We start from the raw sequence: 27,910 nt of genomic DNA, 5'->3' as shown, positions 1-27,910 counted from the left end.
CCGGCGCGCCGGCTTTTGACAGCGCTTGTAGCGGCATGTTGGTAAGCGGGCGGCTGACAGGGGCGCGAGCCCGAGCGCCTCTGCACGCGAGTCTCCTCGAGACGTGGCGCCGCCGCGGGCGGACCGCGTCCTCCTACTCCGCCTCCTCTGAGCCGTCCAAGGTGCGGGCGCTGATCTATGGCAACCACGGGGATCCGGCCAAGGTCATCCAGTAAGAGTCGGCGCCGACGCCGGGCAGGGAGCTGGGGGTCCCTGGAGGGTTTTAAGGCGGGCGGCGGACCGCGAGGAGAGGACAGGGTCCGAGGAAGCGGACGCCGCCGTCAGACAGACGCTGAAGCCCAAGGCGCGCTCGCTAACTCGACTCCGGTGCTTCCTGGCGGCGGAAGACCCGCGAAGCACAGGTGCAAGCAAGATCGAAGGGCGACGCTCGTTGATCGATATTGATCGAGGATTGTGGCAGGCACTCCTTTGTCTAGGGGGATGCTTTCGATGGCTTGTCAAGGCAACGCTCGTCGGGGGGGGGGTGGTTATTGGATGTGTTCCCATTGTGCAGATGAGAAAACCGAGGCATACGAAAGTTAAAGCCACTTGCCCAAAGTCACCCAGCCAGTGAGAATCAGAATTTGAACATATGGTCTACCTAAGTTCTACTCCTTTGTTGATTTATAGTTCAGAGGAAGAGATCAGAGTACTTTTACATCTATTTGGATCGCCAGTTTTGAGTTAAATAGGCAATAGGTTATTGTTTCGGTTTCACAGAGCTGGCAGAACTTGTCCGAAGTGATACAGTTACTTAGTGATTGGAATAGGGACTGGAATTCACCTCTGGCCCCTTATGTGAGTTTCCTTCTACCACACCACATATGTATCTTGACCTAGTTACAAGTTGTTTAAACCTTGTTGTTTAAAGTCTTGTTGGTGCACACCTTTAATCCCAGCACTCCGGAGGTAAAGGCAGGCAGGCAGATCTCTGTGAATTCAAGGCCAGCTTCTTCTATGTAGTGAGTTCCAGGATAGCCAGGACTATAGAGACCTTGTCTGAAAACAAACTAACAAACAAACAAAAACGAGTTGTTTCATAATCCCAGCATGCTGAGGGCAGAGGGTTGTGAGTTTGAGACCAGCATAGGCTCCTTAATGAGCCTTTGTCTCAAAACACACACAGAGCAAAATACATAAAAAAAAAAAAACTTTAAAGACCCAAAATACAATTCAGGGGCTGTACATGATGGTGCATGCCTGTAGCCCCAGCACTGACTGAGGCAGGAAGACTGTGAATTTGAGGCCAGTATGGACTCTGTGAATTTGAGGCCAGTATGGACTACATATTGAAACCCTGCCTCAAAAACAAAGGACAAAAATTTGGTGTTTGCCAACATGCATCTTCTTAATGCTATTTTCTCTTTCCTTCTTTAGGTCTCCCTGTCTAGTCCTGGCTAGCCTGGAACTGGCCAAGTAGACTTGGCTGACCTGGAATTTATAGTGATTCTCTTACCTCTGCCCACTGCCACCCAAATGCTGGAGTTAAAAGTGTACAACTCCAAGAACCATTAAGGAAAAAAAAAAAGTCTGGCCTCTAACTGCCAGTGCCAGGATTACAGATGTGTTTGTTCTCCACGGCTCCTGCTCCTCAGACAAGGTGTCCCTGTGTTGCCCAGGTTGGCCTGGAACTTGTTCTCTTGCCTCAGCTCCTCAAGGAGTTTAAATTACTGGTGGATCGTTCTTTGAAATTGCTCTAAAGGTGGGTGTGGCCAGTACACGACCTTGAGTTTCTCTGCAGCTCCTCTCTGCCTGTCAAAGCACCTGGCCTGTACTTACACTATCACAGTTGTATGTTTGCCGTGAACCAAGGAGTTAGGAAGGCACCGCAGGGGAGTCTCATTCTTAGCTGATTAGTCCTGTGTGCTGTGTTTGTGAAGTGGCCCAGAGAACTAAGTGAACTAACTAAACATACAGCTAAGCCAAGTGAGGGCAAAGAGCTGCCTCCAAGAACCCTAATTTCCAGATTAGGGCTTTCACTTTCGCCCTGCTCCGGGCAGCCTTCACAGCTCTTTAGACTGAAAAGTTACATGTAGATTTATTTGTTGGTAATCCATATGTAAAAAGTATTAATTAGGATCCAACAGAATTTTCAGAGAGGGTAATATAGACACAGAAGGCTGAGGGGTAGATTGACTAGTCTAAGATCAAAGTTCAGCAGTGTGCGTGCCTGCATGCACGTGCGTAGATCAGAGGACAGCTCTCAAGAGTCCTCTTCTTCCATCTTTTGGGATCTGGTGATTGAACTCCGGTCATCATCGTATTTGCAGCTTGCTCCTCTGCCAGCTGAACCATCACACCAGCCCCCAAGTTGTATTTTGCTGAGAGGCAATGGCTCATGTCAGGGAAGACATTTCCCTGAAGACTTTGCTGCAGTGAGTTGATAAAGCCTTTGTGAGCAGGCCTCCGTTTCAGAAACGGCCCCAAAAGGAGAGCGGTGTGGTGCTGCTCCCAAAGGCTTGTCATTTGTGTCTGTCTCATAGGCCTGCGTGAAACAGCTGCTCCTGTCGCGTTAGCTGAACCCCAAGCTCATTTCATTAAGAAGCGCACCTTTTATTGAGTTCTCCCAATGCGATGAGAAAGGCTCGAGTGGCTGAACAGCTGTGTGCCGTGGCCTCCTGATTGGTTTCCTGTTAGAGAGTCAGGGAAGCTGGAACAGCCCTGTCTGTCGGCAGATAGAAAAAAAAAAGACAGCTGCTTCTGTCTTCTGTGTAGACCCTTAGTCGTGTCCCCAAGCTCAGAACATGACACTTGTACCAGGCGTTCTCTCCAACCTGGGGTTCACAGCTCAGTCACCTGTGCTACGCTTGGAAGCGATTTCCAGGCTCCACCTCTGAAGTGCATAGGGGGTCTGGGGTGTCTGTTGTTTAATCTCGCAGGCCTCCAGGTGACTAATGTCCAGCCAGTGTTGAGAAGCAATGCCTGTGGATAGACGGCCAGGCGGTAGGGATTGTCCCTGATCTGGAATGGCCTTCCCTTCTGACCCAGATTCAGGCAACTTAACTTTGTTTGTGTGTGGGCTAAGGCCCGTGACCAAAATTCCCTTTGTAGTCCTGTATGCAGTTTACAGTAACCAAAGCCTCAGAAGAATTGTGTTCTCACATCCCGGTGGCCGGGCATCTCTGGATCTGGTGACGAGTAGGGTCATGAGACTACCCAAAATCCAAACAACAGTTCCCAGACAGGTGTGTTTTGTTCCATGGGCCAGTCTCGGAGCTGGGGAGACACTTGGAAAAGGTATGAAGTCAGAATGCAGGATTTTATAGTAGTTTGCAAATTTTAGAGGTGGTCAGAGCCACACAGTCAGGTGTGCAGAGTTCTAGGTTCTATACCACAGAGGTTCTGGAAGCCATGATGTCCTTTACTCCCCCACATCCTTCTCCTCTCCCTACTCTAGGGAGCATCCCCTCAGATCTTGCTTTTCTCTTAAGTGCTGATGTGGAAGTAACTCATTTCTTATATACCCATGAAGTAGCAAGTGTTAAGCTAAGTTCTCTGTGTAGACTGTGGTATTCAAATGGGACCGAGGTGACTGTAGCTCAGTGTAGTGTCCTTACCTAGCATGCACAAGGCCCTGAGTTCAGTGCTAAGCATCACAAATCAGCATCATCCAGTTTTGTTCAGTCTTCCCTGTTTAACAGAGAAGGAAATTGAATCTCAAGATTGAAAGGCTCTTGCCCAAAGGACAACTAGAATGTTCCTGCTTAAAAGTTCTTTATGGGGATGGAAGCCCCCAGTGGAGACAAAGACTGAAAGAAGCAGTTACAGTCATCTGAAAGGATTTTCCAGGAAGGGATGGAATGTAAAATTAGAATCATGATTGTTTAGAGGAGAAAGTGAAATTATAGGTCATTCAGTAGCCCCGGATTTTCTGTTCTGCCCTGGGATGAGGGAGGTACCAGTTTCTGCCCTCTTCTTTCCTGTGCCTGCATCCAGCTTGTGTGGCCACCCACAACTGTAATCTCAGCACTCAAAGCTGGTAGCAGGAACATCAGGAATTTGAAGCAAGTCTTGGCTACATAGTGAGTTTGAAACTAGCCTGGGCAAGATGAGGTGCAGTCTCCAAACACCAAAAGAAACACCTAGCACCCAAAGTGGTTTCTCACCTGCCAACTGCAGGATAAACCCACACAGGGAAACCTTTGCTTTCTATACTCTTTCTGATTTAAACCAGATGGAATTTAGGGGGCCCGGGTTAGGTTGGTAAGGCATTCTCATTATAGGGCGCTCTTTATTCCGAGTCTTTCTACACTTGATGTCGGTGTTTAAACTACAACTCTGTGGGTAACTTGGTTTTTGAACTGGAATTTAGTATTTTCTAAATTGATGTTTGGTGCTCTGTTGAGAACTTTTTCATAGTCAAAGATGAAGGCAGTGGACATGGTGTTCATTGGTACAGGAAACTAGCCAGCACTGGTTCTCTGAGGGGCAGGTAGACTCTGGGCCTTGAAGATTCAGAGATAAGTGATTTATATCTTTGTCCCCAGAAAACCCCAGTCTAATCCAGCAGTTGGGCCACCATAGCCCAGTGGGGTAGATGCTATGATATATTCAGAATGTAGTAAGTACCCAGAAGAGGGATGCCTAGTTCCTTCTCTTGCCCAAGAAGTCAAAGCCATATGAGAGGACTGTCTTGAACAAAAGAGACTTCAGGTGCAGAATGCCTCAATACCTACTGATGCCTGGGAGAGATCTGTATGTAACTGACCCCGAGGAGATAACGCTGAGGTCATAGGATTCACACTCACTATACTATGGAGTTCATGCCATGTCCCACTGTCCCAGTTTCATCCTGTTGCCTGTTGTACATGGAATCCCACAGTAGGTTAGATGTTATCCCTCCATCCTGAGCGTCTGAGAGATGCTGTCACTCAACACAGCTCCAGGTCACATTCCTATCTGTCCTATTAAATGCTTCCTGGCCTTTCCCACTCAGGGTGAGTTCAGACAGGCTCTTGTTTTAGAAGCAGATGAACAGATGACAGAATCATACTAGCTTGAGATGTTTTGTTGGGACTACAGGCAACAGCAATACAAGAGCAGTGGTCCACATTCCAGTCCTTTCTCTGAAGAAATCACTCGGCCAAGACCAGCAGTGGTGATATGCTTACTCTCCCTGCAGCTTCTATGCCAGTAACAGACGTTCACAGCTCTCCCTTCTGTGTACCTAACATCTACTGGCCTTTATAGCCCATCTCCCCAAGAGCATTCTTTCCTACCAAGGCAGGATAGGGCCTGTGTTAAGTAGCCTTCTGTCACAACACATGCGTGAGACTGCTTAGAAAATTAAATTTTGGAGATTGTGGTCAACGAGTAGTGCCATTGCTTCTGAATAGGGACATGCACCAAAACCATGCTCCTTAGCATGAGCCAGAGAGGAAAAGACTAGGTATCCCCAGTGACCTGAAGACTGACCCCAGGGTTCCACCTCTTACCCACAGTGCCCTGGCCACCAAACCTCTAACACAGGGACATTTCTGGTCTGAACTATAGCAGATCCCTGTCAGCACAGCCCTGCAGCCATGGAAACTGTTCATAACTCTTCACTGTTTTAGTCATCCTCTGACAGTTCTGGGAAAGTCAACAGCCACTGGACTACCTGCTCCAGCTGCTTGGGATGATGAGGCCAGGAATTAAAGGTTAGGCTGGGCAATACAGTGAGACCTACACATACAAAAAAGTCAGGGCAGTGGAAATTGTGTTTGACAGACCAAAAGATGAGTCCCAAGTGGAAAGTGGGCAGGATTACCTTGAGTCAAAAAAGCCAAAAGAGGCCCAACAAGGCTGATGAGTGACAGAGAGCTTTGGTCCCTAAGAGTCCAGCACTCCTTTAGATCTCCACCGGCTAAGGCCACTCATATTCCCTGCTAGGGGTCACAGACCAGAAGCTGAGGCCCCATCTCCCTCCCACTTGTGACATGTGTCCTGCTTTTAATTAGTAAAATCCGAGGACCCCAGGCACTTTTCTAAGGCACAGAAGGTGGCTTGTTGATCATGAGGCAGGCCACATGAGGTGTCAGTTACCTTTTCCCAGTGCTGTGTGAAGACACACATTCCTAGCTCATGTGCTGAGCAGATGGGGAAGTCTCCAGTCAGTGACACGCTCTCTCAGCTGGGTCTGTCTGAAATTATTTGCAGTGATGGAGTGAAAGATGAAAGATAAGAACAAATGGTGGCTAATTAAACATGGAAGGCAGGAAAGAGTGCTCAGCATTGCTGGCTGGTGTCTACCTTTCCCAGCAGATAGAACTGAGCCAGTCCCAGGGGACTGGGCTCTTTTTTCCTGTCTCAAAAGGCTCTTTCTTCTGCCTGCTTTTGTTTCCCTTGTACTTCATATGGTATCACAGGTGTACAGCCTCAGCCTCAAAGGAGCCATTGTGACCTTATCCAGCCTGGGATCTGTCAGTTGAGACAGTGGCAGCCCTCGGAGTTGCCTGGCGCCGTCGTCAGACTCACAGGGGAAAGATATGAACAGTAATGGAGCAGTGACTTGCAATCTAGCCAGGTTATGTTTGGGTGCCTCGTTTGAGCTCAGCCACACAGCCATCGTTTCCTTTGGTGAACTTAAAAAGCCAGAATCAGGACAAGAATTGCTATCATTGCACTGGAGGGCCAGCTCCTGGAATTCAGGCCCAGCCCTGTATTCCTTCTTGTCTCAGCAGCCGTATCCTTGACGTTGCCGATGCCGTTAGAGCCGACTGCAGGAACAGCCATGTCTGTGGTATTGATGGCATTCCGTGGGGGCAGGCTGGGGCTGGTCTCCCTGATGAGATGCAGCTGGACTAACAAAGCTTACCACTGGTGTGTGCAGTTTCTACTTCCCAGACTCTAGTTTCTGCTCTGCCTGTCCCTACCCACCTTTCTGCCCTCCTCTGTGGATCTCAGCTGGACTTCCCAGGAGCCAAAGGGAACCAGGAACAGTTTGTAGTCCAATGTCCTGCCTGCTATCTGGAAGTAGGCTGATCTGTGAAAGTCATGTTTCAGTCAGGGTACCTGGACCAAGCAACCTGGGTTCCTCTACTGCAGGACTTCTTGGAGCCTGGCTCTTAGAGGATTAGCAGGCAGTGTTTCTCTGATGTATGATGTCCTGAATCCCAGGGAAAGCTAATGTCTCCTAGAAGAACGCTCCAACATGAGTGCTCAGCCTGGGCTTGGAGTCTGGATTAAGAACAGGCTTTCTTCCTCCTCCTCCTCCTCTACCAGTTAACTTAGTTTCTCAGCTTCTTCTCTTTTTAAAAGCATAAGCATTGGAAAGACTAAGCAGCCTGTAGATGCAGACTGACAGGCTTGGGAAGACTCAGCTGTCCTTTGTAGTCTGACCTGGTGGCCAGAGTTGAGTTATAATCTCTAGATTCCTCCTACACCGTGGGCTGGCAGCTCTTTATGTTGGATGCCCGTTATGTCTAGCCAGAGCATCAGCTATTGTCCATCCTGCAGGTTACCTGCACCAGACTTCAAAGACAACGCCTCTGTGTCCACTGTGAGCTCCCTCATCCTTCCTTACCATTTGCTCAGCCAAGAGTCCAGACTAAGTCTGAGAACCATCACAGACTTTTCTCCCCCTTGACTTCCTAGGTGACTGGCCCATATGTGTGTGTGTGTGTGTGTGTGTGTGTGTGTGTGTGTGTGTGTGTATGTATGTATGTATGTATTCTATACATTGAAGTGAGGGTGTCAGATCCCCTGAAGTTACAAACAGCTGTCAGCTGCCATGTAGGTGCTGGGAATTGAGCCTGGGTCCTCTGGAAGAATATCCAGTATTCTTAACTGCTGAGCCATCTCTCCAACTCGGGTGATTGGCACTTTTATGCCACATTCTCTCACTAGAGATGACAGTTTGGTCCTAGATACTTGTTAATCACTAAGGAGAAATTTAAGCCCCCCCCATCTCTCCCTCCCTCCGTTCATGTGATAAGTAAAGAGGGTCCTGGGCTTTAGGTCTGAAGGATCACGACCCAAACTCCTTTCCACAATTGCAGGAAGCTCTCCAAACTGACTCTGTGAGGGAAAACCAGCTTGCCACTGTCTCTTCCCCTGCTGTGAATATTCATGCCACTTGCTGCAGGAGCACCTGACCACAGGGACTACCCAGCTCTGAGGGTGTAGATAACTCAGGATTCTGAACTCTGGAGGACATCAGACTCCAAGAATTCCAGAAAGGGGATTTTGAACCTATGTCTTCATCAATTAAAAACTCTGATAGAAAACTTCATAAACTCAAACATATTAACCTCCCATGAGATGATCTTAAGGGGCATAGTCACCCTGCTGTGGGACAGAAGGGCTAAGAAAGTGACCATTGCCAGCACCAGGAAGAGGTTCAGAAGACATCTTAGGGGAGATAAAGTTTGAGCTGGGTCTTGAAGGCTGAGTTGAATTTTTATTTAACGGTGAAGCTGTGGAAATGAAATTCTTGGCTGAGGGAAGAGCATGAAGAAAAATGTGCAGAGGAAAGAAAAGCTGTGTCTAAGCAGCTTGAGCTCCCAAGCTTTGTCATCCTACAGGAAAGGTCTGATAATCTGTCAGAGTGTGGGAGAAGCAATAGGATAACACAAAGAGGCAGCTAGTCCAAAAACTGATTTGCTCAGGGCTGGAATTTTCTTTGGGATGCAGACTTAATATATAGTCCCAGAGAAATATCTCTGATGGCCTCCCTGTGAGGTCTACTGGGCAGGCTGTGCCAATGCCAGCCTCCTGTGCCAATGCCAGCCTCCTGTGCCAATGCCAACCTCTCTTCCTCCCCCTCAGGCCGCTGCAGCAAGAGTCAACCTCCGGGCCAGGTCAGGCTAGAGCTCATTTCACTGCCTGCTGCTTGGTTTGGAGGCCAGTGCTTACCAGGTGGCCTCTGTTAACATCTGAGTGCCAGGTTCAGATCAGATCAACCACCTCCCACTGTCAGCAGCCCTGAGCAAGTTATTTACCTCTTCTGTGCCTTTGTTCCTCAGCTATAAAAGCAGAACAATAGTCTGCAGCTATTGAAATGGGCTGGAAGCTGGCCTATAAAGCGCTTGGCAGGGAGCCTGGCTGGTGAACACTCAGTAAGCAGCAGTTATTATTGTAGGGAGGACCCCTCCCTCCTCCAATTATATATACACACACACACATGAAGTCCTTGGTACTACCTTCCTTTTGCAAAGCCTTTCTTCTGGCCCTGGCCTCCCACTCTTCCTAGTGAACCATTTTTTGTGAGAATTTATTAGTTTATTTTCTTAGCTGATTCTTTTTTGGTTTTTGAGTCAAGGTTTCTCTGTGTAGCCCTGGCTATCTTGGAACTCTCTCTGTAGACCACGCTGGCCTCAAACTCACAGAGATCCACCTTCCTCTGCCTCTGGAGTGTGGAATTAAAGACATGTGCCACCATCGACAGATGATTCCTAATCATGGTGAAACCTCATTTTTCTTTATGGGATCATGACAGTCTAGAGGTTCCTAGCTTGTGTTCCACAGATTCTCAGAGATTTTTGTAGGCTGTCAGTTCTGGCTGTTGGGGTCCAGCCATGTAAATCAGTGTCAGCTTGAAGTCACCAGTTTACACTTCATCATCTCAAGGACCTGTGCTCCCCTAGACATGGGCTGTTAACCCACCCCTCACAGAAGCCTTCCGTCTTAAAGCTCTCAGCACAGACCTGGTGGAGAGAGGCGCTCAGGAGAACCTGCCTGTTGTCACACTTAGTATAAACATCACGTGGGAAATCACACTTTTAGCCCAAGATCATGCCTTGGGTCTAATTAAGAAGGTAAGATTTCTGTAGGAGAGGTGGATTACCTCGGCTTAGTGTGAGGATACTGTGGCACCATGCTGGGAGCCTCTGACTGGTAGTTCTATATAATTCTGCTAAGGGAAAAATGAGAAAAATGATTCCTTTGTAGATAGATTTGGGCAGAGAAGCATTGCAGGCCTGAATCATTAAGTTTCAGGAAAGAAAAGGAGTTGGCAGTCATCAAAATGTCATGGGGATTCATGGTGTAGTGCAGTGATCAGCACTGTCTAGTCAGCAGGTATACTGGCTAGTTATGTGTCCAGCAGGTATACTGGCTAGTTATGTGTCAAGTTGGCACGAGCTGTGGCCGTCTGAGAGGTGATAACCTCAATTGAGAGATTGCGTCAATAAACTCAGGCTATAGACAGGCAGGCCTATAGAGCATTTTCTTAATTAGTGACCAGTGTGGGAGGGCCCAGCACATTATGGATGGTTCTGGATGCTATAGGAAAGCAAGCTGATGGACTGGAGAGATGGCTCAGTGGTTAAGAGCACTACTTACTCTTTCAGAGGATTCCCAGCACCCACATGGCAGCTCACAACCATCTGTAATTCCAGTTCCAGGGGATCTGATACCCTCTCAAAGACACACAGGCAGGAGAGACACCAATTCACATTAAAAATAAAAAATAAGTAAACTGTAAATACATACAATTTAAAAAGGAAAAAAAAAAAAGGAAGAAAGAAAGCAAGCCGAGCAAGCCGGTAAGCACCCCTCCGTGGGCTCTGCAGAGATGATGGCTCTGCAGCTGAGAGTGCAGACTTCACTCCCAAAGGACCCAGCTTTGCTTCCGGCCACCACAGTAAGCAGCACACATACATGCATATTAAAAATTTTAGAATAAGGCCAGATGATAGTGGCATATACATTTAGTCCCAGCACTAGGGAGACAGAGAGGGGCGGATCTGTGTGAGGCCAGCCTGGTCTGTAGAACGAGTTCCAGGACAGCCGGGCTACACAGAGAAAGTGCATCTTGAAAAAAGCAAAACAAAATTTTGGAATAAAATTTTGACACAAGGTCTCACTATGTAGCCCAGACTGGCCTCAAACTCACCATTCTCTTGCCTCGGCCTCCCAGGTGCTGGAATAGGGTATACCATCATACCCATCCAAAACACTTATAACAAAAGTTCCCTCAAAGGCCCCTGGCAGGTCTTTTTTACATATGTGGAGTCCCCGCACATGTGTTTGTACATGTGTGTGGGTGAGCTAACCCATGCAGTCATATGTAGAAGCCAGTGGTTTGTACATGTGTGTGGGTGAGCTAACCCATGCAGGCATGTGTAGAAGCCAGTGGCTGACATTGGGGTGTCTTCCTCAGTTGTTTCTTCATCTTTGAGACGAGGCCTCTCACTGAACTTGGTGCTCACATTTTCTCTAGACTGACTGACCGTGAGCCCCGGGACCTGCCTTTCTCTGCTTTGCCTCCAGGGCTGTTCCTTCCTTTCCCGTGAGAGCTGAAGTCGGGCCCTTATGCTTACACAGAAAACCTTGAGAGCTCTGGGAGGGGTGTAGCTCCAACCTTCATCACAGAGCCCAGCACAAAGAAGAAATTTTCTCATGGTGCCCAGCCACCCTGTAGCAGAGCTTGGCACCGTGGTCTCCACCCCAGCATCCTTTCCAGGACCCCAGCCCAGAAGGGCCATCTCCCTGGGGTGCGAGTTCAGCAGCAGAGATACTTCACAAATACAGAGGCACTCTCTCCATTGCCTCACTTTCTTCACTAAGGGAAATGTCCCCTCTGCCACCAACACATGGACAGAGGCCAGGTCTGACCCGGAGTTTCCATATGTGCCTATTTGAAAGAACCACTTGGGGTGCCGGCACCAGGTGATGCTGGTTCACACATCAGCAGTGGCTGTATTAAAGTGAGTGCAGGGCATTCTTAGAACCCAGCAACTCCAGGGGACCCAAAGGCCCCGCCGGCAACGGCTCATTGGCTCACTAACGTTTCTGTCTCTAACTGAGCCGTGGTGCTAAAAGGCCAGCAAGAATTATCCATTGCAGTCATTGTGAGCCCACACTCTGTGCTGGTCCTCGAAGCATCTTTTCTCCATCAGAACCAGGTTCCTGGGCACACATGGCAACTGAGATGTGTTGCTGACCTACTTTGGGAAGATAGTTTGAACAGAAGACACTTAGTCTTGGCTGGTAACAATGTCTTTCTGTGGCTTTGTGCTTAGACTGAAAAACCTGGAGCTCACTGCTGTGGAAGGATCTGACGTCCACGTGAGGATGCTGGCAGCCCCTGTCAATCCATCTGACATAAATATGATCCAAGGTAACCTTGGTCTCTGGAGCTTATGTTAATTGGCTCAGCAGCTGCCTCCTTTCCAGTCCTCCTCAGGTAGGGTATGAAATTCTCAGGATTAGCAATGGCTGTCCGTTAGAGGGGCTGTCTGCATACAGTATCGGTCCTCTGGCCAACCTCCGAACACGAGGCTCTGTGAGTTAGGAAGATTGCAATTGTGGTAAACCTACCCCTCTGAAGAGCCTATGACACTCTGGATTTCTTTCTTTCTTGTGCTTACCCTGGTGATAACTGTGTACTATGGAGTATTAGCTTACCCTGGTAATAACTGTTACTACAGAGTATTAGCTTGCCCTGGTGATAACTGTGTCCCACAGAGTATTAGCTTACCCTGGTGATAACTGTGTCCCACAGAGTATTAGCTTACCCTGGTGATAACTGTGTCCCACAGAGTATTAACTTACCCTGGTGATAACTGAGTACTACCAAGTATTAGCTTACCCTGGTGATAACTGTGTCCCACAGAGTATTAGCTTACCCTGGTGATAACTGTGTCCCACAGAGTATTAGCTTACCCTGGTGATAACTGTGTACCACAGAGTATTAGCTTACCCTGGTGATAACTGTGTACCACAGAGTATTAGCTTACCCTGATGATAACTGTGTCCCACAGAGTATTAACTCCCCACAAAGACAGGAAAGCAGAAGACCAGAGCTTGGTTAGGTAGGCAGGTAGTGAGTGCAGGGCCCTGGTGGACTCAGATGTGAATAACCCCAAAGTCTAGGCTCTCGAGTCTAACCTGGCAGTGCGACTGTATTATTTTTCTGTTCCCATGATAAAACACCATAAGCAAATCAGCTTCTAGAAGGAAGTTTGTTTGGGTATACAGTTCCAGAGAGTTAGCATCTGTAACAGCAGGAAACAGAAATGGGCATGGGAAGAAGCTGAGGACTCATACCTTGAACCCAAAACATAAAGCAAGCACTAAGTATGGCACATGGCTTTGAAGACTGAATCCCACCCTCAGTGACATACTTCAACAAATCCAGACCTCCCCAGAAGGGTGCCACCAGCTCAAGACCAAGGGTTCAAATATCAAGTCTGTGGGTAACACTTTTAGTCAGATCATAATATGTACCCTCTGGATTCTTCTCTCCCAGGGAACTATGGCCTCCTTCCCAAGCTGCCTGCTGTTGGAGGGAATGAAGGTGTCGGACAGGTGGTAGCAGTGGGCAGCAGTGTGTCTCGACTGAAGCCGGGAGATTGGGTGATCCCAGCAAGTGCTGGTTTAGGTGAGTGTCCCCTGGTGTGAGCGCCATTTCATGCTTTCAGATCCTAGCTCATCTACTCTGGAGATGTATACCCACTGGCGTGGTGTAACTAGGCAGTGAAGGATTCATTGTTAAGTTCATAGGCCTGCCTCCAGTAGCATGGAGTTGAGCCAAGAGAGCAGAATCCTGTTTGCTGTGCCCTGGCGGGACATACCTGCATGTCCGTCTCCTTGGCTCCATGTTGATTGGAGCTATGAGGATCTGATTCCTGAGTCTGGGCTGTAAGGTGTGATGGTGCAGATTACGGATATGGCTGGCCCTGCCTTCCAGAGCATCAGGAAGGCAGTACCTCAACAAAGGGAGTACCCCAAGGGCTGCTCTGCATGCATGTGTGTAAGACAGACAGATGCTCCTGAGGAAGATTCAAGCAAGACTGTAAGAAAGTCTGTTAAAACAAGTTGTTGGTGGAGAAGTTGTTGCACAGAGATGGGAAAAGCCACTTCCTATGGAAGAAGTAAGCTGAGCAGACATCAGGGCAAGTCTGGGAAATGGAAATTCCAGTGTAGCCCCAGCTGAGGATTTGCCTGGGGGAGAGGTTACATAATGAGAAGAAGGTTCCAGAGGTGGAGTGGGGCCCTGAAGAGCCAAGCTGAGGACAGCGTTTCATTTATGTATGGAAAAGTGTCGTTAGAGCGCTCTGCTTTTCAGCCCTTATGTTTCCGAGGCACGTCCATTATCCAAATGGATCTTCATGGGAGCCGCAAAAGGCAGTGTTCCCTGAGACGGACGAGGAACGTTAGGGAATGAACTAGAGACCAGAGGGAAGGATAAGAGAGCTTTAATAAAGTGGAGGTAGGAAGAGAGTGGGCACAGCACACCAGAGAAAACAAAGAATCGGCACCTCTCAGCTTTGTCTCTTGAGCCCTTTATTAAGGTTCCATGTGAGAACTGCTTTCTGCCCAATGAAATGAGCTTGGGACAGGAAAATAGCTTCATTTCCTTAGGCAAGCTGAAGAAATAATTAACCCAAATTTTGTTTCTGTAGGCTTTCTTTCTTTTTTTTCTTTTTTTTTTCTGAGACAGGGTAGACCAAGCTGGCCTCAGATTGAATCCACCTGCCTCTAGCTCCCAAGTACTGAGATTAGAGGTGTGTGCCACCACATCCTGCCTTTTAAAAGATTTTTAAAGTTTTATTTAGTATGTGTGGGTATTTCACCAGCATATATTTGTATGCCAAAAGCATGCAATGTCCTTGGAGGCCAGAAGAGGGCATCTGATTCCCTGGAACTGGAGTTAAAAAGGGTTGTGAGCCATCATGTGTGTGCTGGGAATTGAACCTAGGTCATATTGAAGAACAGCCAGTGCTTTCAACCACGAAGCTGTCTTTTCAGCCATTGTTTCCATTGGCTTTTAACTTTAGGGTAGTGAAAGGCTGTTCTGTGTGGCCCCCAAGAGTAGGTGTTTGAGATAGCAACTAGTTAACCGAACTGACAGGCTTACCATTTAGCTTTTTTTCCCTCTAGTTTTTGGCCAGGAAGGGACACCTAACTATACACACTGTCATTAATTTACCCTTTAGCTTTGAGGCCAGTTTGAGGCCCCAGTCTGCTTTGTTCGTTCATTTTTACAAAATAATGACAAGCTGTTAAGGATTACATATAGAAATTTTAGTGTTTGAATCTTGGGTTGACCTTTTTTTAGTTTACTCCCATGATTCCCTAACACCTTGCCCAGTAGAATAGCAGACAATATCTACCCCGACCAGCGTACAAGGAGTTAAAGCTTGGGAAGCAAAATTTGCTCAGACTCAAACACAAACAGAGAGAGGGCCCAGTGGAGTCTTGTTCTCACGTGTTTCACACTATCAGGACTCTTTGGGCTATGACTTACTAAGCCTAACTTAAACTTGCTTTATTATTTTACATCACTGTGCATGTAACTTTCACGAGGACTTGGACACCGCCAGCTTTTCTCTTTCCTCCAAGTGTTGCTCAAAATCTTCTACCCTCGATGCCCTTGTACCATAGAGGGTAGCCTGGGGGTGTGTGTGCAGGGGTTCCTTCCTTACTACCTTGCCTCATCCTGACTCAGGAACCTGGCGGACTGAGGCTGTGTTCAGTGAGGAAACGCTGATCGGAATCCCTAAGGATATCCCTCTCCAGAGCGCTGCTACCCTAGGTGTCAACCCTTGCACAGCCTACAGGATGTTGGTGGACTTTGAACAGCTGCAGCCAGGTAGGCACCTACAAGTTGAAACAAGCACCCAGGTTTTCCCACTGGAGTGCAACCCAAATCCTGGCCCCAAAGACTTGGGAACTCGCTGGCACACGTGGCGGAGGGAGGGCCCCTAGGGGCAGTGACAAGTTCTAACCTGAGTAAATCTTACAGCTTTAAGTAAAAACATGTTCAATAGGTTCCTCGAAAACACTTGAGGACACACTGAGAAGTGCTGGTCACATTCCCCAGAGCTGGGGCTGGAATGCTGTCACCCAGCAAAAATGTGTTGAGCTGTGCTAAGCTTTGGGGACACAAAGCCAGGGGAGACAGACAGTGTCACTGTTTTCAATAAAATGCTGAACTTGGTGTTAATAATTCTGCTCAGCACTTCACAGCACTGCCCTCGCATGAGCGCCTTTGCAGCATCATCCTGCAGAGTGCGTCTCATCTTCAGAGCAATGCAGAAGGGTCCTGTTAGGCAGCCCCAGGCAAACGAGCAGGGTCTGGAACCAGGCATCACCTCCACCAGTCACATCACTGCTCCCCCGTAAGATGGAGAGTAAAGGGGTGCCAGAGACTCACGGGTCACCACAGTGTGATGTTTAGTCTTCCTTTCATCAGTGAGGGAACAAGTAAGCAGCCAGAAGTGTCACTCAAGTTCCTCTGAAAGCAAAAACCAAGCAGACCTTGGGGCAAACTGATTGTTTGGGAAGGCATCCCTAGAAGCAGGAGTGGGGGAAGTGGGACAGCAAGACAGGACCGAGGCCGAGCTCATTAAGAGCAGTTACTGCTGTCATCCCCACAATCCCCTAAGGGTCCTTATAGATACACCGCAGAATTAACCCCCAAAAGACAGAAGACAGGCCAGTTTGGTTTTGTTGCTTTGGGGGGGGGTGTTTCCAGTTGTACCATAGAATCTAGGGCTTGGAACATGCCAAGCAGTCATTCTGCCATTCCTCTATGTCCCCAGCCAGCCCTATCTTCCCCATGTGTGAAGGCCCTCTCTGTATACTGCATATCTGTGAGGCAAGCAGGGCTGTAGAAATCACCTACTGGTCTTCTCTCATGCCAGTAAGGAACCAAGGCTAAGAGCTATTGGACCATGAAAAACTAGATAGCCACTGACCAAGGCCCTCAGCCATGACAAGGGGAGTCTTAGGTGCCTCTGGTGGAGAGAGCCAGGTGTGGTGAGAGACTTGAGCATCCTAGTAAAGCAGACACTGGGTGCCTCATCTCATGTCCTAGTCTGAGGTCACTCCTGATTAGGGCAGCCCTGTGCTTGACAGAGCCAGGCATTCTGATGCCACCCACTTTAAGTGCCTGCAGGCCACATTTCCACTTTGCTGCCTCAGGGCTGATGAGGCCAAACAAATTCATGACCTGACCAAAGTAAGCATAAAGGTCACACTGCTCACTAGAACATTTGTATAAATGAACACAGATAATGGAAAGCAGCGTTTGGCAGCCCAGCACTTGCCTTCAGTGTCTTTGTTGCTCTGCACTCCTGTACTCCTAGCCTCTGACTGAAACAAATCAGTGCTGCTGGCAGCCTACACCGTTGAGAATGTACTAGCAAGAGACAGGCTGAAGCCTTGACCAAGGCAAATGGGCATGCTTGACCCAGGAGTCTGCCACTAGCTATAGCCCATTCTACACTGACTCTTGCTGACTTTCAAAACCAGATAGTGTTTCCCAGTCAGCAGAGCATCTTCCCGCTCATTTGGCTTCAGTCACAGATGCTCTGATAGGCACTCTCAGGCCTCCTGTTTTCTAAGGAAGACAAACTGAAGTTTGAAGAGGACGTGATGTGGCCTGTCTCATTTTGTTACAGTCAGTAGTGAAGCAGGATGCACACCCAGCTTCCTTGTGTTCCAGAGCCCATACTTCCCTAGTGCACCACACTCCATCTTGAAGCACAATTAATAAAAACTCAGAGAAATTTGGGTTCATTCAACCTGAAGGGAAGAAAAGCAAAACAGCCAGCCACTGGCTCTTACCTCTACCTCAGTCTGAAATGGTGATCCTGCCTCCAGGGATCTCAGAATGAGACTGTGACTGAGAACTGTCTCCTCTTATTTTATAATCCTCTCAAGTTAAAGGTGTGTACCACCACTGCCTGGTGTCTATGGCAAGCTAGTTTGGTTACTGGGATTAAAGGTGTGTGTCATTGTTGCCTGGTCTGTAAGGCTGGCCAGAGTGGCTGTTTTACTTTCCTGATCCCCAGGCAAGCTTTGTTTATTAAAATACAAATGAAATGCCATGCCACTACAGCCTCTCACACTGGTGAAGTGCAAAGGGCTTTGAGCACAGTCATTCTGTAGGGGTGAGGGTAGCTCAGTGGTAAAGTGCTTGCCTGGCATGCTCAAGTCCATAGGTTCCATCCCTAGCACCACAAAGCAAAAGCAAATATTCTGTAGGGCCTCTGGAGCTTCCCATTTCTCCAGTATGGCTCTCATCCATTTCAAGCGCACCTTTACAGAGGGGAATAAGGTATAGCCCTCCTGTAGGACTGCAGGTGACCTGATAGATGTGGACCTAGGTACAGCTGCGTACAGAACACAGTTACAGCCTGAGCTGGTGAGACATCAGTCCTTTAGGAGGATACAGGAAGAAACCCAGGAGGGCTTTATGAAGGAAGCCACAGTTGAGCTGAACTTAAAAAAACCATTGCGAACCAGATGCGTCACCTGAGCATGGGCCAGGGAGATGATTTAGCAAGCAAAAGTGCTTGCTACTGAGACTGACAACATGAATCTGATCCCTGAACCTGCATGGTAGAAAACCTATATACCTGCAAGCTGTCCTCTGACCTACACATGTGTGCACACATATATACACACAAAGAAATGCAACTTTAAAAAAAATAAATGACCCAAGCAGAGAACAGAGGACATAAAAATTAGAAAGAGGTGGTGGTGGCAGCACATGCCTTTAATCCCAGCATTTGAGAGGCAGAGGCAGGTGGATCTCTGATGTCAAGATCCAGAAAAGCCAGAGATACACACAGAGAGAAATCCTGTCTCAAAAAACCAAACATCAACCAAAAGAAAAAAATTTTAAAAAAAATTGGGAAGATGCTCAAGGTCAAGCACATAGCAGAGCCTGAAACAGGGACAGAGTGGCCAGTCCTGTGAAGCATTCGGGGTGTGGTAGAACGTGGGAAGTACGGAGATAACAGAGAGTGACAGTTCAAGGTCTGAGAAGGCTGTGCTGCTGGGTCCTAGATCTGCCCCAGGATTCCAGGCTGGGAGCCTCCAACCTGCCAAGGTTTGCAGGACTTGAATTGGATCTCTTCCACAGGGGACTCCGTCATCCAGAATGCATCAAACAGTGGAGTGGGGCAAGCAGTCATCCAGATCGCCTCAGCCCTTCGCCTAAAGACCATCAATGTGGTGCGAGACAGGTACATATTGGAAATTTTTACCCTGTGGGTACCCACATCTCCACCAGATGGCGCGCTTGTGTAAGCATGAGTGATTGACCGCTGAAGCTCATGCCTTCACCAGGGCAGAGAAGTCTGTGTGAAAGTCTGAAACAGAGGTGTCAGAAGGAGGTAGAGGTGGTCCTTACTGAGCAGTTGAGCTTGGCTTAATGTAACCCAGACTTTCAAAACCACAGTTCCCATTCGGGAGGGTCTTGAGGTGTACCATTGTGTGAACTCCCTAGCCCATGGTACCCATCCACTTGACGTTTGTGCACTAAACACAGCTGGGAAGGAGGTGGGGCAGGCTTGTGATCTCTTTTACAGATGAGGAAGCTGAAGTTTCCAAGAGAGGAAGCAGCTTGCTCAGGAGGACAGGGCAAGTCAGTAACAGACCTACCTTCTTTCCGTTGTCCCCTCAGTCCCTTTAAGCTTCACTGTGCCCCAGTGTGGCCTAGTCGCTCGTGGAGTTCATTCTTACTATTAGTGCTTACTTCAGCCCCAACTCTGTGGTGATGATAAAGTGATTCTGTGTGCCCGGGCCAGAGTCCAGGGCCACTGCACCAGAGTGCGTGATGCAATGAATGCCTTGGAGAACAAGAGGAAAGAAGGTAGTGTCTGGTCAGAACTAGGAAGGAGAGAGGCTCTTGCCTGGGCCAGTAGTTCTAGCCTGCACACTGACAGGGTTTTCCGGTTGTCTCCCAGCCTGGCTCTGCAGGGAGGAGTGGTCGTGGGGACATGAGGCAAGAGCTGGTGGAGCATGACTAAGTTATGTGACCAGCCCCTACTTGAGGTCTGGCTTAACCTCAATCCCAGGTCTCAAAACAGAAACACATGTTCTCGAAGCTGTGGCAGAGGGGTCCTGGGAGCTTGAGAGAGGGAGGTTGGCCAGTGTGACCAGGGCCCTTTATTGTGTTTTGTTTCCAGACCTGATATCCAGAAGCTAACTGACAGACTAAAGAATCTGGGAGCTGACTATGTCCTCACAGAGGAGGAACTAAGGATCCCCGAGACAAAAAACATCTTCAAGGTACCCGGCCAGGGGCCAGGGCCGTTCTTAAGCAGTTAAGAGCACTGGTGCTCTTGCAGGAGATCCGGGTTTGAGTCCCAGCACCCACATGGTGGCTCACAACCATCTGTAACTCCAGTTCCAAGGGATCAGATGCCCTTGCCCTCTTCTGATCTCCATGGGCACCAGGCACACACATGGTACACAGACAGACCTGCAGGCAAAATACTCTTATCCACACACATAAAAGAGAATAAATCTTTAAAAATAGGCCAGATTGTAGTGGTGCACCCCTTTAATCCCAGCACTCGGGGGGGTGGGGCAGAGGCAGGAGAATCTCTGTGATTTCGAGGATAGTCTGGTCTGTAGAACAAGTTCCAGTACAGCCAGGGCTACACAGAGAAACCCTGTCTCAAAATAAAATAAAATAAAATAAAATAAAATAATTAAAAACAAAGTCATCAGCTAGCGAACAATGCCCTCTGTCCTGTGCCATTCCCTATAATTTGGAAGTCTGGGGCTGGCTTCTTGCTCTACCCTGAAAACCACCTTCTCTTCTGGAAAGAATAAAGCCCGTCCCAACCTCAGTATGGGACAACATGTTGTAGGTGTCCAGACACTGTGAAGGAGGCAGAAACAGATAGACTTTAGGAAAGCTGAGGTTTTAAACATCTGTGGGATGCTCTATCAACCAACATGGCAGGTGGGACAGCAGACCTAGTAAGCAGGCCCGGTCGGAGTTTTTCTGCACTAAACCATATGTTAGGATCAAATACCTGCTGTTGAACACTTGCCCTGGAGAACATTGTTGAAGCGTAGGTCAACACATCATGGATAGACATCTCTGTACCTTGACAATGACCAGAGATACTCCTTATCTGTGCTTCCCAGAGTCCCAGGATGGGCAACAGGATGAAGCTGCTAAAGCCCTTGATAGGCAGATAACACGTCCAAGAGTCACCCACACCCCATTTCCTTCACTCTGTCTCCCTGGTCCAGCACTTGCTGCTTGGAGCAGCTTCACACTCCATTGCAGCAGCTTGCACCCTCACTGTAGGCTCCTCACTTTCCAGGACCTGCCCCTGCCCCGACTGGCTCTCAATTGTGTTGGTGGGAAGAGTTCCACAGAGCTGCTACGACACCTCGCGTAAGTCCCTCAACCGCAGGTTTGTATCGGGAGGGCTGTCAGTGACAGGTGTGACTCAGGAAGTTGAGTAGCAGCACACCAGGACATTTTCCTGGCCTGCACTCCCCCGCCTCATCCTCTGTGGACAAGAAGCCTGGTCAACTTCTTCTCCCCCTAGGAGCCTCTTAAAAAGTCACTCCCTGGTCTGCAGTGACGGCGCACACCCTTAATCCCAGCACTCTGGAGCCGGAGGCATGGGGATCTCTGGAGGCCAGCCTGGTCTACAGAGAGAGTTCTAGGACAGCCAGGACTGTTGGAGAGAAACCCTGTCTAAAAAAAAAAAAAAAAACCACCAAAAACCAAAAAAACAGTCACTCAGTCTGAACTAAGTGCTTTGATATTGTCCTACTGTCTTTTAAAGCTAGAATTAATGTATTAATGTGAAGGAAACATTATAGCTACTACAAACACTTGAAAGAACATAAAGTACCAAGGGGTAAGAGGTGGGCACTCTACCAGCTCCCACCCACCGGGGAGGAAGGAGCTCCATTCCCTGTGAACTGGAGTGACCCCCCAGCTGTGGAGGTGGTGGAGCATAGCCAAGACAGGTGAGCTGCGCAGCTGTGTTGAAAGTCAGCCTCTGCAGTGACTTTTGCACTGTCCTGCAGCACTAGGCAGCTGCTGCTATTCCAAATTTCTGTTTTGTTTTTCCTTTGGGTGCTGGGCATGCTAAGCACATGTTCCATCACTGAGCTGTGTCCCCCGCCCTATCTCCATTCTAGACTTTAAAAAATTAAGCCCAGAGAGAACAATCATCTCATTCAAGGTATAGTTGGCAGGACAGCAGAAGTTGAGCTCGAGTTTCTCATAACTACGGCCACTCCTGTTCAGTTCATGAACAGTCTGTGAGGCTGACTGCATCCTCCGTCAGGGGTCACAAGTATGGACACTGACGTTCAAAGAACTGAATTCAAACCCCAGTTCTGCTCCTGACTAGTTGTGAACCTGTGAAAAGTTAGGGGAAATATGAAAAAGACCAAGCGTCAGTCTCCTCATCTCTGAAATGGGAGTAAGCCTGCCTCTGCGGCTGGTGTGAGACGCTGAGGTGATGCAGCAGTGACAGGCTTCAGCGTTCCCTACAGAAGAGACACTAGTTTCTCCTGATGCTATACTGTGGTAAATTCATGCAGACAGTATAGATAACATGCTGAGAGCTGTGCTTGCTACAGGGGAGGGCTTCCCCAAGAACAGTGCCTCTCAACCCTCCTACCTTTTAATACAGTTCCTCATGTTGTGGTGACTCCCAACCATAAAATTATCTCATTGCTACTTCACAACTAATTTTGCTAATTTTGAATCGTAATGTAAATAGCTGTGTTTCCTGATGGTCTTAGGTGACCCCTGTGAAAGAGTCATTCAACCCCAAAGGGGTCGTAGCCCACAGTTGAGAACCACTGTCCTAGAAGCTTCTTTCCTGAGTGAGAGCCATTTGAGGGGAACTTTATGGCCAAGCTAAGCCAGGCTTGTGGGGGCACCCCTTAGCACTTCGGAAACTAAGGAAGAGAATTGTTGTGAGTTCCAGGCCAGACTGAGCTATGTGCCAAGTTTGAGGCAACCATAAGATACAGACATAGTCACACACAGGCACGTACACAGAGACACAGCAGCACAGAGAGAAAACAAATAAGGAGCCCGAGGATACGACTTAGAGCATGTGCTTAAACTGTGAAGAGGTAAGTACCGCCCCAGCACTATGATTGACAGGTAGGGAGCTAGATACAGCAGTTACTTCCATTAGGTCCTTTGCAGTTTTCCTCAGTTGCTCTAAAATGTGCCTCAGGTCGTTTTTGATCAACCAACTCCTAAAAGACTCAAGGAGCAGGGAAGGCAGCAAAGGTTAAGTCTAGCATATGATAGCCTCACCTATTCATTGTAAGAAATTACATCAGAGCTGGGCATATTGGCACTTGCCTGGAATCTCAGCTGAGGCAGGAGGATTACAAATTAGATACCAGCCTGGGCTGCATGACCAGACCCTGCCTCAAAAACAAAACAGTGCATTTGTGTCATGCCTGTAACTGTTGAGATGGCTGTCAGACTGCAGGTTCCAACAAAGCCCCTTCTGGAGAGGATAGTCATCATTGTCACCTTCCCTGTCCACGCCACTCCTTCCTTAGCTGGCTCTCCAAGCCATGGCAGAAATCTTTAGAGTGAGCACCTACAGATGAAGAGACAAGGCCTGACCCGTCTTCATTACAACACTCAGATTGCACTTTTGTAGCTGCAAGTGGAGCCCAGACTGAGCCTGGCCATGAGCTCTGCTGTCCAGGAGATTCAGGGCAGCACGCAGCCTCAGCCTCTGTGGGCGGGCCAGCCCTGGATCATTGTCTTGATTATCTGGAGCATGAGAGTGTGTGTCCCTGTAGTTGGTTTTGAGACAGGGTATCTCTATATAGCTGAAACTGGCCTTGAACTTAATCCTCCTGCCTCTGCCTCCCAACTACTGAGACTATTGGCCTGTACCCCTGTGCCTCATTGTGTCTGCTTGCTTGCTTTATTTAAAACAGTCTCACTGGAGCCTTGGCATGCCTGGAACTTTGTGGACCAGGCTTGCCTCAAATTCACAGGTCAGTCTGCCTCTGCCTCTCGAGGGCTGGGATTAAAGGCATGTGCCGCCATACCCAGAATGTGTGTTATTTTTAATAAAAGTCCCTGCCTCCTAGTTCCTTAAATCAGAGGCTTAAACTGGGAAGCTGTATTTTTTTAACCTCCCCAGAGATTCCAAGAGCCAGAGTTGTTTCCTGTAAATGCCTTAGCAGGTTCCTCTTGGAGGACCTTAGGCCATGATAGGTTCTGTCTCTGTCTGTACCCACTCTTCTCTCTGAACTCTGCAGGCCTGGAGGAACCATGGTGACCTATGGGGGAATGGCCAAGCAACCTGTAACAGCCTCTGTGGTAAGCTGGGGACCTGCAGCCCAGGGCTGGGATGTCTCTTTCCTTGCCCTACAGCCATCTAAACTCAGGGATCTATACCCGAAGCAATGCTTTAAGCTCTAGTACTCGGAGCCCCAGCAAATCCTCCTGTGTCCACAGAGCCTGCTCATTTTTAAGGACCTCAGACTTCGGGGCTTCTGGTTGTCCCAGTGGAAGAAGAACCACAGTTCAGGTGAGTGGCTGATTGTCTGATACCAAGGGTCACAGGAGGGTAGCGCCTAGTCTGGCTATAGAGTGACCAGCGACTCTAAGACCTGCAGAGTGATGGAGTTCACAGCCTCACGACAGGATTAAAGTACAGTGTTGACCACAGTCACAGTCAGCATGTCACTTCTAGACTGGCCACAGAGTCCAGAGAGATGGACCAGTCCCTGTTCCCAGGAGCTGACTGGGGGTGGTGGGGAAGCCTGCCAAGTAAAGAGAGTGGGCTGGATACAATAGAATAGACATGTAATCCCAGCCCTAGGGGCTTAGGTGGAAGGATTGTGAGGCTAGGGCCATCCTTAGCTCTACAGCTAAATACTGTTTCAAAAAAGGGAAAAACAGAAACAAACAAAAAATCATTTACGTGGTGCTTCCAGCATCACCAGATCCTGGTCACCCTGGCCTAGCTGCAGAACTGTGGGTAAGTCACTGAATCTCTGCCTTAGTTTAAGCATTGTGGGTCTAAACTCTTTTTGAGCCACTTGACAGAGGAGAAAATTGAGGTTAATAGCCACTAAATCAATTACCCAAAGCTATCCCACCTTAGGAATGGGGCTGCCAGAGTGAGATGAGCCCTCTTACTGCTATGGCCTAGCTGCCCAGATTAGGAGCCACAGTTGAGAATGAGGAATGCTATGGAGTTGGCCCAAGGAAAGGGAGGGAAGTGGTGGTGTGCACGGGTGTTCTGAGTAGAGTGGTACGTGCCAAAGTTCATCAGGGGCTGAATGGAAGGCTGGGGTTGACTGGGTCGGTTGAAGTGCTTGCCAAGCAGACTTAGGACTGAGTTCAGATTACAAAGCCTGTACCCCAGGACTACCAGGAGAGGCTAAGGGAGAGGGAGACAGGGGGACCCCTGGAGCTCATTGGCCAGCCAACCTAGCCAAATAAAGAGATACAGGTTCAGAGACTCAAAAACTAACTAACTAAAAAAAAACTAGTGTTCTGAGAATGGGAGCGCACAGCACTTGAGAGGCAGGGGTGGGCAGGTCAGCCAGGATGGCACAGTGAGACCTTGTCTGTAAATAAGGAACGCGATTCAGGGAGACACTTCAATGTGTGTTGATCTTACCTATACACATACACTTAGAAGTACATACACCCCACCCAATGTAAATTTCTTTTGTTTTGTTTTTTGAAGACAAGAGTTTCTCTGTATAACCTTGGCTGTCCTGAAACTCGCTTTATAGACCAGACTGTCCTCGAACTAGAAATCCACCTGCCTCTACCTCCTGAGTGCTGGGATTAAAAGTGTGCGCCACCACCACCTAGCTCCCAGTGTAAACATTTAAGAAGAGAGCACAGAACCCAGCACCCAAAGCAGGTTCTAACATCTGGAGCATTAGCCTGGGATTGGACTGAGAAGTTGAAGAACAGGTTCTGACCTGATTAGGAAAGGCTTAATAAGCTTTTTTTTTTTTTTTAAGTTCATCTTCCTGCCTTGAAAATGATTAGGAAGCCAACACAGTGGTTTGTGGTTTTGTGTTTTTTCAAGACAGGGTCAGACTATGTAGCTCTAGCTATCCTGGAATTCACAATGTAGACCAGGCTAGCCTGAAACTCGGAGATCACCTGCCTCTGCCTCCCAAGAGCTGGGATTAAAGGTGTGAGGCACTACACCCACCAGAGTAGTGTTTTAATCAGGAACTGGATTAGACTTCAAGAGCGAGTTTATTTCTCTCTATGAGAAGCACTTCTCAGCCAAAGCTTTCACTTCGCCTCCTGCACTGAATTTGGCCCTCAGTAAGAGGCAGGCCCAGGAAAGGATAGTGGTTGCCTTAGTTGAAGAGTCCCGTGGAAGCCCAGGGCAGTCAAGGAGAGCTTTCCCTCATCTGACCTGTTGACATCAAGCAGTGTGCCTGGTACACTGCCTTTCTGGCCTTCTCTGACTTCCCTAGTTCAGTACTGCTGCCCCACCCACCAGTCAGGGCCAATTTCACCAGTCCTGTTCTGTGGATCTGAGCCACCTTAGAAAGGTAGGCAGTGCCCACCCTTCAGTTCCTAGGATCTCTCTTCATGTTTCCCTGTCTTATGTTGGCCCTCACAATGTCAGACCCTCACTTCTTGTCTGACTTTCCTTCCACGCAGATGAGTTCAAGGAGCTGATTCTCACCCTCTGTGACTTCATTCGCCAAGGCCAGCTCACAGCCCCCGCCTGCTCTGAGGTTCCACTGCAGGACTACCAGCAGGCCTTGGAAGCCTCTATGAAGCCCTTTGTGTCTGCAAAGCAGATTCTCACCATGTGATTGTCGCAGAGGACCAGGAGGAAAGCAAGAGTGCAGACCAGTAAGTCTGGCTGGCTGCTGGCCCTTCTATGAGAACCCAGTCTTCCCCAGACTGCATTCTGCTCACTGCCTCTTCCCCTTGAGGAAAGGATGAAGACTAGAGGTCATCCCTGTGGAGGACTGCCGTACACCTGCTGCCTCACAGCTCTGGGAAGCCCTGCCCTGCCTGACCACTCCGAGCGCAGAGGCTGAGGGGCTGCTGCCAAGTGCAGAAGTCACACCCTCAGCAGTGTGAGCCCTAGAGTCTGGCAGAAGGGGAAAGGTGGTTAACTTCTCCCAGAGTGTGTGTCTCTGTCCAGGGCAAGGGGATCTGCTGCCAAGGTGAGTGCCAGGCTGAGATCATTAAAGCTTAAGAGACTGAGAACACAGGATCTCAGGTGTCTGGGCCACCTTGAGGGAACTTCCATTGTAACTGAGGGAATAAACATTATACCTGTGGCTCTCAGCCAGGGGCCATTTTTAACCCCAGAGGGACACTTGGCTATTGTAGCTTGGGGAGGGAGTTGTTATTGCTGCAACTGTGCAGAGATCAGTACTGCTAAATATTTTACAGCCGGGCAAGCTAATACACACCTGGAATCCCAGTAATCGGCAGGCTAAAGTCAGGTGGACTGCTACATGTTGGAAGCCAGCCTGGGCTATACACCAAGACTGCCTCAAACTTTTTTTTACTACAAAGGGGACCAGGAGTATAGCTCAGTGACAGAATGATTATCTAGCATGCAGCAGGCCTTGGGTTCCATTTCAGTAACTGTCAAAAGAACAGATACAGCGCCCAGGACCACCTTCCACAGAGAATGATCCTGCCCAAAAGGTTCCTAGTGGTGCTATTGAGAACGTCAGCATTAAACCCCCAGGTGGAGCCACTATGGTGCTATGTGGAAGGTATGCAGGGCTGCAGACACCTGGGCTTTGGGCAAGGCTTGCTCGAGGTGCAAGGTGGCAGGCTGACTATGAAAAATAAGTTGTTTTATCCAAGCAAAAGGAGTCTGACTTTCTCGTTTTTGCCTCATGATCATTTTGCCCAAAGCAAAGCACAATAACTTGAGGTTGTCTCCTTTGTCAGCTGATCCACTGTACCTTCATCATAGAGTCTCATTCAGGGGACATTTATTGAATGTTTAGTGTGGCCTAGTGTGAGGCCATTGCAGTAAAAAGGGCAAAGCTGTGAGAGGACAGAGGTTCAGCTCAGTCAAGGGCGGCTTCATGAAGGCAGTGTTGTCTACAGAATTCTGAAGACTTGATGTGGACCAAGCAAAGCCAGCAGCTAGTTTTCTGAATGTGAGAGGTTCTGGACCTTGGGATATCACAACCAGAAGCATGAAGCTACTGC

At 48.6% G+C, this 27,910-nt stretch overlaps 1 protein-coding gene across 5 annotated transcripts; it reads left to right on the top strand.

Moving 5' to 3' along the window:
• On the top strand, nt 1-27,022 carry Mecr (mitochondrial trans-2-enoyl-CoA reductase). Of its 5 annotated transcripts, none has more exons than XM_048434197.3 (11): nt 1-211; nt 11,985-12,082; nt 13,214-13,345; nt 15,416-15,559; nt 18,842-18,944; nt 19,890-19,992; nt 21,045-21,118; nt 23,992-24,052; nt 24,191-24,263; nt 26,381-26,578; nt 26,667-27,022. In XM_048434197.3, the coding sequence occupies exons 1-10, from the start codon at nt 36-38 to the stop codon at nt 26,536-26,538; spliced, it is 1,122 nt and encodes a 373-aa protein (XP_048290154.1). In that variant the 5' UTR covers nt 1-35; the 3' UTR covers nt 26,539-26,578; nt 26,667-27,022. The 5 variants fall into 5 exon arrangements, with proteins under 5 accessions (XP_048290154.1, XP_087760671.1, XP_048290153.1 ...); XM_087904545.1 differs by having other exon boundaries at nt 26,662-27,022; XM_048434196.3 differs by having other exon boundaries at nt 26,381-27,022.
• The last annotated feature ends 888 nt before the right edge of the window (nt 27,023-27,910 follow it).

The sequence above is a fragment of the Myodes glareolus genome, chromosome 3 (assembly GCF_982192425.1).
Source record: "Myodes glareolus chromosome 3, mMyoGla1.1, whole genome shotgun sequence".
NCBI classification, from domain to species: domain Eukaryota; kingdom Metazoa; phylum Chordata; class Mammalia; order Rodentia; family Cricetidae; genus Myodes; species Myodes glareolus.
This window is presented reverse-complemented; position numbering and strand designations above follow the sequence as displayed.

Excerpts from the sequence above, each read along its gene's own strand:
- Mecr (XM_048434197.3), top strand. The coding sequence starts at position 36 with ATGTTGGTAAGCGGGCGGCTGACAGGGGCGCGAGCCCGAGCGCCTCTG. Across the intron at positions 15,560-18,841 it reads CTTTGAACAGCTGCAGCCAG|GGGACTCCGTCATCCAGAAT; the intron begins GTAGGCACCTAC and ends TCTCTTCCACAG. Across the intron at positions 21,119-23,991 it reads GAGCTGCTACGACACCTCGC|GCCTGGAGGAACCATGGTGA; the intron begins GTAAGTCCCTCA and ends TGAACTCTGCAG.